General features: G+C 42.1%; 1 protein-coding gene across 1 annotated transcript in view; it reads left to right on the top strand.

Annotated features, from left to right (window-relative positions):
- TFAP2A (transcription factor AP-2 alpha (activating enhancer binding protein 2 alpha)) overlaps positions 1–4,993 on the top strand; it is a 21,778-nt gene extending 16,785 nt beyond the window's left edge. The window contains exons 4-6 of the mRNA XM_010000982.1: positions 258–524; positions 2,873–3,014; positions 4,533–4,993. Coding sequence (XP_009999284.1) covers positions 258–524; positions 2,873–3,014; positions 4,533–4,821 — 698 coding nt within the window. The 3' untranslated portion in view covers positions 4,822–4,993. The remainder of the gene's footprint in view (positions 1–257; positions 525–2,872; positions 3,015–4,532) is intronic.
- Positions 4,994–10,973: the final 5,980 nt, after the last annotated feature.

Below are 10,973 nucleotides of genomic sequence, written 5' to 3'. Positions count from 1 at the left end.
ATTAATAGGAGGGAGGGGATGCGCCGCGGTGGTCGCGGGGGTTGCTCGCCCGAGAAGTTTTTTTCCTCTGTCACGCCCAGGCCGCTCCCTGGGTCAATAGTGGTACCTTGGGAGCTCAGAGGGCCGCTTCAGGGCTCCAGTCCTGACCACAATAGGCCCTGGGCTCCCCGCTGGCCAGGGAGCTGATCTGGGCCGCAGGGAAGGCCCAAATTCTCTAGATGTGGAGCCATCCCAAGCGCCATCCCTATGTCCGAGAGTCACCTTTCGGCAACACACCATCTTCAGGCTCCACAACGTGTCACCCCCAAATACCCCCTCCTTCGCTCCCCTCGGTGAGAAAGCAGCATGTCAGGATGCCCGCCGGGATGCCCCGTTTCTCAATCAATGCCTTTTTGCCCGGAGCAGGGCGAAGTCTAAAAACGGAGGGAGATCTCTGAGGGAGAAACTGGACAAAATAGGATTAAACCTGCCAGCCGGGAGGCGTAAAGCTGCTAACGTTACCTTGCTCACGTCGCTCGTGGAGGGTAAGTGACTCAAAGTGCTGGGAGGGCTCGTTTGGAAAATGTGCCTGTTGCTTTTGCCTACCAGGAGAAGACTTGGTGTTGGGTTTTTTTTTTGTTGTTGTTGTTGTCGTTTTTCTCTGGAGACAGTGCTGCTTGTTAGAAATGGGAAGGGTGTTTATTTTCTATGCCTTTAGAAGAAAAGAAAATGTTAATTGTCTGCCTGTGCTTTTTTCGTTTTAACGTGAAACAGGCTTGCATGTGTCTTACAGACGCAGTGTTAACATTTCACCAGTTATTTGCTTTTGAGTCTCTGAGCTAGAAGTTTTCAGGGCTCATCTTTCTCCCTCGTTTAAGTGAGTAATCCGAGAGGAAGTGGATCTCATTGGGAGCAGCATGGGGAGGATCTCTGCAGATGGGAGCTGTGGGCTCAGCCCCACAAGAGACCCGCAAGAGTCTTGAGTTGGAAATGACGGGGAGCACTGGCTGTGGTGCTTCACTGCCCTCCTGCCACAGGTGGACAACCAAGCAATTGTAAATGTCAGAAGCTGCAGCTACTTTTTAAGATTGTGCTCCCTCCCAGCCTGCAGCCACATAACAGTAAATCATTTAAGTTTTCTGACATCTGCATTTGAGAAATGCATGACCATTACTTCCTGAATTAATTTGGGAATCCTTGACCTCAGCCAAGAATTAATGGTGTCCTGAAAGCCCCAGAGTTGCACCACCTCCCCACCCCCCATTCCCTTTTGGTTCTCATTTTCAGAACACGTGCTCCCCTGGCTATATCGGTCCCCTCTCCTGTGCTCTGGCCAGAAAAGGTGCAACTTAACTTTTAATGCCTTGGGATGCCCGATGCTGTTAGAACCGGGACGTGAGAAGCCTCAGAGTTTGCAGTCATTTAGTTTGAAGCAGTTGCTGCACACACTGACTGGCACAAAGCAAGGCCAAGGACAGAATCTTCCTCCTTTCCTCTCACTGAAAGGTTCGACTGCATTTTAGACCGGTTTTGGTCTGCAAAGCACTTTTAAGCTCAGTTTGAGCTGTGCAGGTTTAGCTTGAGTTTTGGTTGTGTAGGAGGGAATTTGTTGCTTTGCTTTGTTGTCGCTTCGCGTTCTGCAAGAAATGTTTCATGTTCAAAGGGTCGGGCAAAGAAGCGCTGTGCAATGCCAGGCTTCATTTTTCTTAAGCATCGAAGATTAGTGGCCCCACTGTATTTATATTGTGTGAAAATTACTGTGTCTTCATGTTCTTGAAAAGGCTTTGCAATTGCATCAACGGGGCTGTGGTAAAAAAATCGGGAGGGCAAAACTTGTAAAAAGTCTTTAAGATTTGGTAGATGCTTAACATTATTTGTGATGTTAATGAATATGGAGAAGGTTTTATGGTAATCTATTGTTCTGTTTGGCTTTCACATACAAAGGCTTAAAAGAATTAAAAAAAAACAACACAAAAACATAACAACAAAACAAAATCAGAGGCCCGATCTCCACATAACTTCGCAATGGTGGCTGATATTGGGAGGATGATAGTATAAACATTGGTGGGGCTTTTGAGTCCTGTAGCGATGAGGCAGTTTCTGGAGTACTGTTATTGTTTATGATCCGCTCCATTTTATGGAAACAAGCTCACTGGACTGAGGCTTTGAAGCTCTAATTGGCGCATGCGTTCTTCCGGAGCTAGAGCTAATGGCAGGAAGCCCTGCAGTAAAAACCAACTGGTTCAGGAAATTAAAACCAAAGATTTGAAAATCAACAAAACAGACAGACTCGGTGGAATGACCCTAAAATTCTCATGGTTAATCGTTTGGGGGTGAACATATAATTATACGCGATCAAGTTAAATTTTAAACACTTAGCTGTTTAATGCATTTTATTTAGAAGAGCTCTAGGAGTAATTATGATCAATATTAATCACTGATGCATTGCAAAAGAATATAGAGAGTTGACTGAGGCAAGCAAACATTTCCAGAGTAAATAACTAGGAATAAAATGTATGTAAGTGGCTGGGTATAGGTATGGATATGTAAATCTAAGCACACATTCTAGGTGGCTGGAGCCTGCCTGTCTAAAAGTATCTGACAGTCAGTGTAAACTTTAAAAAATTCTTATGCGAGATTTCACTTGTAACGATTGTCATGAAAAATACACATTTGCATTGCTCTCAACTGAAGCAAAGAAAACTCCTGCAAGATAAGATGCGATTAGCATTTCTTACCCTACCTTTTTCAAAGAACAAAAGTCCAAGCCTTTTAGAAGAAAAGCCCAAGCAGAATGTAGTGCTTTTTTTCCTAATGGATTTTTGCCTCTGTTCGATGTGTACTGATGAGCTGTGTGTTTCCCTCCCATCCCCACCCGTGCCTCCCCTTTCAGGAGAAGCAGTACATCTAGCTAGAGATTTTGGGTACGTTTGTGAGACAGAATTTCCTGCCAAAGCAGTAGCTGAATTTCTCAACCGACAACATTCCGATCCAAACGAGCAAGTCACAAGAAAAAACATGCTTCTAGCTACGAAGTAAGACATTTACTGATTTCTGGCACGTTGCTCAGACGTGAGGGGAGGGCGACAAACCCGGCTTTGGGGCTTTTATTTGTGAATATTTGCTACATAGAGAGTGGCTGATAGTTTTGCAAATTGTGACAGGGTGTATTTGCCCTCCTGCTGTAGGAGAACTCTATAACCCAGCTTGGTTTCCATCAACACAGTTTGTGCAGGATTACCTTGAAAGTGAGTCGTGAATGCTTAGTTAAAGAAAAAGCTGCAATTCTTCAGAGCTAAACATTTTCTGGGCCTTTTCACGTAGCTTATCAATTTAGATAGAGAGGGAAGGCTTCCCATTGACAGCAAAATAAAACCGGCACATAAAACTGATTTCAGTTCATTAAAGTCGGCAATGGTTCTTTCTGCCTAAGCAGCTCTGTTACTTAGTGAGTATAGGGATATTAAAAATATATTTTAAATGGCAATCTGCACGCAGTTAAAATGCTAGCGGAGTTTGTCACTGGTGGGGCCTGACTGCCTAGACTTCCAGGTGGTGTGTGAAAAGAAAATGATTGTTTTGATACGTTTGCTGGAAATTAAAAGGGTTGTTTAGTAGCCCTTAATTACCAATGGAGGTGTCACCAAAGGGCACAGTGCCAGAGGGCGCAGGCAGAAGATGGGAGCCGTTTTATGGCTGGAAGACATTAACGTGGGTTTTAGAATACAAACTGTTTCAACACGCCTCTGAGCTCTCTTGCTATAAGGTGTGTTATTTCCCCAACTATTTATGCAGTGAGTGGATGATATAACCTAACTTCTGCACTGTGCCCTTGTATCCTCTCTTCCCACCTCCCTGGAAGGAAATTTCCAGACCCCAGTTAAGTGTCAGCCTTCCCCTCTGCGGGAAGGTCCCTTTGGATTTGGAGATATAGATGTACATATAGAAATGTTTCAGAATACCCTAATTTGAAGCCTCGATTCCCCTCTCTGACCTCACTCTTTCTTCCTGACGCACACGCGTGTTTTCGCCTTGCGAAGGAAGAGGCCCATGCCCCTCTCCAGTTCCAACAACAAAAAAAAAGAATCTTCCAAGATGTGAATAAATCCCTGAACCTATTTGTATATCGCACCCCATCCATCTTACAGGGGAACCTCACACTGCACGTCTGCTCCAAAACCCAGCTGGGCAGGGATGTGTGTTTGTGGGGAGGGCATTGGGGCGGGCTGTGATGCGGGGATGGGCAGCAGGGATGTGTGTGTGTATCTGTGTGCCTGTGTTATTTGCGTGTTGGCTGGGGCGTGATGTGTGCATGCGGGGGGAAGGGAAGAGGTTTGTGTGTGTTGGGGAAGTGTGAGAATCTGGGAGAAGGAAGTATAGAGGAGAGGGAGAAGCCAGAGAGTGCATGTGCACTCAGGGGCAGCAGTCCCCTTGATCCAGGGGCTTGTGTAACCTAGCAGGGAGCGTGCACAGGCTTTGCTGGCGCCAGTGATGGTTCATTTCTCTCCCTCTCCTTCTCCTCCTTCTGTCTCTCTGCTCCATTTGTGCTACAGACAGATCTGTAAAGAGTTCACCGACCTGCTGGCTCAGGACCGATCTCCCCTGGGGAACTCGCGGCCCAACCCCATTTTGGAGCCGGGCATCCAGAGCTGCCTGACCCACTTCAACCTCATCTCGCACGGCTTCGGCAGCCCGGCAGTGTGCGCTGCTGTCACTGCCCTGCAGAACTATCTCACCGAGGCGCTCAAGGCCATGGACAAAATGTACCTCAGCAACAATCCCAACAGCCACACAGACAACAGCACCAAAAGCGGCGACAAAGAGGAGAAGCACCGAAAGTGAGGATTCCCCCCCTACACTCCTCTCCCTTCCCCCTCATACATAGCCCATCGATCCATTCATCTCCCTCCTCCCTCTCCCCCTGCACCCAGCACCCCAGGCTACAGCAACAAAATGAGCGTCCTTCTGCCAATCCTGTTCTCTGACTCTGCAGGACTGCTCTCTGCCCTCTCCCCACACCCCCTTCCCAGCATCCACATTTCCATTTGCTCCCTCTCTACTTCCCCCCCCTTCTCTCCCCACTGCCACCGTCGTTTTACCCCAGTTTGGAGCCTAAGAGAACAGAACAGGGGGACGGAGCCAGCAAAGAGAAAAAAGTTCTGTCTTGAGTTTGTGAACTTTTTTTAAAATAAAACAAAAGGAGGAAAAAAAAACCAACAAACAAAAACAAAACAAAAAAGAAAAGGACTTTTTTTTTTTTCTAAAAATATATTAAAAAATAAATAAAAAAACCAAAAAGAAATAAATAATACTTAAAAAATTCTATGAGCTTCACCGGACTGAATCACCACCTTCCCTTACATAAACTTCAGTTAAGATTGTAGCCATATTAAAACTGAAAAAAAAGAGAAAAAAGTGCAACAGCAAACAAACAAAAGGCAAAAAGGACTGATGACTTTTTATCAGTATTGTGAATAAACTTGAACACAAAATACAAGCAGTTCCATGTCATATCTTCAGTTGTAGAACTTTTTCCTGTCCAAGGTAAAGTGACCAACTTGAACTTTCTATTGCAACACGATTCACGGTTATTATATAAGGGAATCAGTGTTCATGTATGTATATATTTATTTATGTGTAATTTAATGGGAATTGTAAATATGGTGAGTCTGTTTTAAGCCTTTTTTTATTTATCTGGTGATCTCGTTTACCTCTTGTTTAGTGGGTTTTAAATCTTCCCCTCTTAGTTCATCATGTGGTTCATGGTACTTATTTAGATATCAGAGGTTTTTTGGGGTTTTTTCTCTGGGATTCATCATTTTTAGCCCTGTTGTAGCATGTTAAAGGCGACAATGAAGCAGCTGAACAAATAAAAAAACTGAATTTTTATATATAATTAGTATGACATTTAGTTTCTCATTGAAGATAAAATAAAGTGATGTTGGACCCTGGCGAGGTTTTTGAACATGTTAGTGGTTTTACAACCCTTATGTGTTGTGAAAAATGAAAGAAGTTATTTTAATCCACTGTCCTTCTCCTGAAAGCACCATCAGAGCAATAAATTCATACTGTCTTTTAAAACAAGATTTAGCTTTCCTTTCCCCCCTCCCCCCTTCTTTTTTTTTTTTCCCCCTTTTTTCTTTCTCCCTTCTTTTGTTTCTCTTTTTCTCCTTTTTTTCCAAAGAACTTCAAACATTCGGGACCACCTGGTATCCTGTATTTCCACTGGCCATATTGGAAGCAGTTATAGTTGTATTGTATTGAGTTGTGCTGGCAGTAGTTTCCATGCCTATCAATGTATCATAGTCCTTTGTTGCCCAGATAAATAAATATTTGATACGCTTTATGTCGATTTTTTTATTCAGTGGCTGTCTTTACCCAGGCGTATTTTTGTTCTTGGCAGTATTTTTTATTCAGTATGGTTACAGTAATTGAGTTTAACTCTCCCTTGACAATTGCTCCTTGCAATAAGCAGCTGAACCCATTGTTTCCCTCAAGTATAATAAAAACTTACTTTCAACTTGGAGTTCAGAGCAGGGTATCATTTAGATATTCCACTGAGCCTGTATTCAGACAAATGACACAATAAAGCACAATGTATTCTTTTGGATAAAAAATTGTCTGTACTACTAACAAAATGACACACTATCTTTTCTTCAACCAAAACATAATTTTATTTAAAAAATAAAGTTTTATTTTATTTATGTTGACCTCTAGGTTTTTATTTATGTCTATATATAGCATGCAGAATTATAAGCCTATAAAATTTTGTACGTGTAGTTGTCCTAACAGAGAGTGGAGATTAAAAAACCCACCTTATCTTGAGAAGTACATTTTAAAAGGAATCATTACCGAGCAAGTACCAAAAATTATCTGCTATGAAAAAAATTATATGCTGGTGAATCAGAGCCGGGTGCTCCCTCCCCCTCAAGAAAAAGGAAAAGCTCCATAGTCGGTGCCAACAAAATCATCTCACGGTTGTGAACTTTAGTGAAATCTTGCAGGAGACAGATTATTTCTGATTGATGGTTCGTGTTTTAGTGGAATGCACAGACTGACATTTTGAGATGGTTGTGTCAAGTTTATAAGGGACTGAAATTTTTATCTTGAGTTTCTTCTCATGGAAATCAGTTGTGAAATAGGGAAGTTTGCCTAAAAAAAAAAAGAAAAAAGATGAGTGTACATCTTGAAGATGGGCTGTAAAAATATGTGAGAATTCAGGCTTTGAATCTTTTTTCTTTGGCCCAGGGGGTAGGTGAAGTCAGGATCAGGCTGGATTATATTATATCATAGGAAGGGAGGCTAATGCTGTTTAGAATGCAAAAGCATTTTGAGGAGATGGTCTCCTTTAAGTGCTGATGGTATTTCAGTGGTGGTGGCTGATTTTTCTCTTTCTTTTTCCTTCCCTCCCTGACTCTGTCTCTTTTTTCTTTTTTTTTTCCCTTTTTTTTTTTTTTCCTTTCCTTTCTGCTCAGGCAGAAATTGAGGAGGTTAAGAGGGAGGTGTTTACAATAAAGCTGCAAAGAGAATTAACATTTGCTCATATATTTTGACGTTTGGTAGGGCTGGTGAAGCAAAGCATTAGATAAAGCCCAAGATGTTTCATTTTGCTTTGGTAATCTACTTATGGAAGGCAGTGTAAAATCAATCTTGCCAAGCAGAAAGAGAGTTGGTGGAGTCTAAATTCTATTTTCGAGAGCCAGCCAGTTTATAAAAATGGTGAATATTTTTTCCTATAAATTGAAAGCTGATCTTTTGAATGCAAAGCTGCAATTGTTTTAAAAACAGTTATTTATTATTTCCAAGAGAGACTGGTTAACTGTAAAGTAGATGTAACAAAATAATGAGGTGAATGAACCCTAACTGTACATATTCTTGACATAAATGAAATGCACAGTATTGTAGCAGGTGAAGTGAAGCATTGTCTATCAGGGCTGTTTTTCTTGGCTGCATCTCAGATTGTGTGTGGGATCCTAACCTCAGGCACAATAGCATTCATAAACAGCAATACATTGCTGCTCTTTCTACAGCAACACATAAATACTCATTTTTAAATGAAAACAATCTTATTAAATACCATTCATTCATATCTGGATTTACAGATGCTTGTTACTTTTTGAAACCTGTACCCAATATAATCGTTTTATACTGGGCAATGTATAAAGCAGTCTTATGCTAGAACATTATAAGGTCATAATAAATAATGTTTTAAAGATATAATTAGCTACTTTATGCTAGGGGAGCGCATTTTAAGTATCCTGCTGCTGCATTAGCAAGCCACCAGAAAACAGAAATGAAATGACCTCGCATAGATTTCTTTATTAGTGTTGTTTCTAAGGAAGGATTTTACAGGTGATAATGGAAATCAGACTAGCTCCAGTTCAGCCTCTTCTGCTGTGACCAATATGCGGTTACTAAAACGTGCTAATTACTTTAGCATTCTTTGGATGTGTCTTTAACGTTGTGATCAATGCGCAGCAGTGAAATTCTAAGTCGTGCTTTTGTGCACCAAACACAAATTTTTCCCCCAGATTGGTTGGAATGAGGGGGAGCGGTGGCTGAACGTTAGACCGTTGCTGCCATGCTGAGCTAATTCCTACATGTGCACCAAAATACAGCTCGGTGCTCTTTCACCGTGAACAAGGACAGCCCTCCTCTTTGTACCATAATTTACCCCACCCTCCAAAAATCGAATATTAATATAATTTGAGATTTAACTGGTGGAACAGCCATCAGGACAGCAATGCCCCGCAGCTGAAATAATATTTAAAATAGAAGGGATTTGACATTTGAGAAGTCAGTGGCTTGAAATACCCAGTTGTACTTAGCTAATTCAGTCCTTAACCTCTGGTTTCAAATAAATCAATTACAGTCGATTCCACTTCAGTTCAGAAGTGCACGAGGTTTTTAGTTAATTGAATACATTTTATTCACTTGCCAGGAGTATTCATTTATCCAAACCCTTACATTTAGAGGCGATTTCTTTATTGTCCATGATAAATTTGACTGTGTAATCAGATCAGCTCCTTGTTTGTTTACTTGTCTTCTGCCTTTCGTTTAAATTCCTGAATGTGCACTTCTCTTTCCCTCCTTGTCTCAGCCCAGACCAGATTCCCAGAGTGTCAGCCCTCGTGTTTGCAATGTGTAGCTAAAACACCATGTGCCCTTCTGACAGGGAGGAATGTGAAGCCTGCCTGAGCTAGTGAGGGCAGAGGGTTTTAAACAAGCTTGAGAATTGAACAGGAAAGGTTGGGAGTCTAAAAAATAAGTGGTGCCTCATTCTGTCCTGTGCATCTTTTCTGGACAGAAGGGCTACGTCTCTGCTCCTTACCGTGCAAGCGTTGGGAGCAGATAACTCTTAGGGAAGATTTGGGCCTGACTTCTTGTCATCAGGAGGAGATTTCTGTCAAGCACTGGGCCATGGAGTTGTGCCACTGATCCACTTTGAACTGATACTGATACACGGTGTATTTGTGTGTGTTATTTGCAGAATCCTGCTGGCATTGGTTTGCTGTTTTGCAAAAGGAAAGGGGTTAATTAGCATCGTTATCAATCACTAATGCTTGTCTAATGTGTCCAAAGAATAATCAAGTTAGGGGACTGTATGAAGCTAACATCTGCTTCATTCCAGCTAAAGATTTTTCCCCTATATTGTTCAATTATTGGAAGTCCACACTGGTTTCAAGCTTTTGTCAGGGCCATAAAACAGGGTCAGATCGTTAGAAATCTAGAATGAAGGGGAAAGTGCAATATAAATAACAAATGGCTTCATTATTTGAGTTACAGGTGCAAGAATGGCCATGAAAATGAGCAGGGATTACTAGAGTGTGTTCCTTCTTTTTATCTCCAATATGGAGTAAAGAAGGCATCAGCTATGTCTGGTTCTTAAATTATTTATTCTGCCTAGTTTACAGCCCCTGCGATATTTAGTTTAGTAACCCCAAGCTCCCCCAAATAAGTAGTTTAAAGTAAGTGATTGGAAACTGAGGAAAAGTAGAAGTCTTTCATAACCCATTACTAGCAGAGCCTTACCAGCTTCAATATAGCAAAATAGCCTTGTTTTCTAGGGTTTCTTGGATAGCTGAAAGAGCTGATATTTTGGACAGGATAAATAGAAATATAGCTTATGGTGGCTGTAGATATCTGTGTACTTGAACTCCTCCGTTCTGATGTTTGGTGCTGTACATATAGATGTGAGCTCTATGGCCTTTTATTGTCTCTTACAACCACTGTAGTCATGTCTCTCTGATGCTGAATACAATTATGGTGGCCCAAAGGGCTGAAATTTCCTATCTAACCAAATGGGTGGTTAGAGCACCTTCACCAAGTGAACATCAGACTAAGACTAACAAGAGTTTCCTGGTAGGGTAGGAGTGACCTGTTGTTTCTTAGAGGAGGTAGGTTTTTTTTAGATTCCAATTCTGTGAGGCAGGTGCCAGCACCCAGAGCCTGTCCTTGAGAACCTTGTAATTTCCTCAAGTGTGGGAGTCTCTTGAAACCGGGGCCCTGGGGTTACTCCAAGCTTTGTGGTTATTGTCCTCTTCGCAGTCACAGGGCTTGTTTGCACAGACACCTTCAAAAGAGGCTAAGCTGCAAAACAACCTGAATGAGGAAGAAACTGTCCTGTGTTCAGAGCAGGAAGGTAGAGGACTGTTGGGTTGGAAGTGTGAGCTATTTCACCATGTCGCTGCTCGAGTGTGCTGTGCACACATGTCCTAGTTTTTTTAGGAGATCTCCAGCATCTACATGAAGACCTTCCCCATCCAGAGATGCTCTCAAGCCCCATAGCTGTTGTTGCCTATGGTACAGTTAATTCCCTTTGTAATACTCTATTGAAAGCAGATGTAGGGGCTTTGAATAGAGTTGTTTTCTAGCAGGACTGTGGGCTGGGCAGTTACATTAGCAGGCTGAGGGATGTATATTGCTTCTACACAATGTTTTTAGTTATGGTCCTACTTGTTTGTTCATCCTGTAAAACCTCCTGTCTCAATGCT

This window comes from Chaetura pelagica, unplaced genomic scaffold, assembly GCF_000747805.2.
Source record: "Chaetura pelagica isolate M959 unplaced genomic scaffold, ChaPel_1.0 scaffold104, whole genome shotgun sequence".
NCBI classification, from domain to species: domain Eukaryota; kingdom Metazoa; phylum Chordata; class Aves; order Apodiformes; family Apodidae; genus Chaetura; species Chaetura pelagica.
Note: the sequence above shows the minus strand (reverse complement) of the source record. Positions and strands in the feature narration are given on the sequence as shown.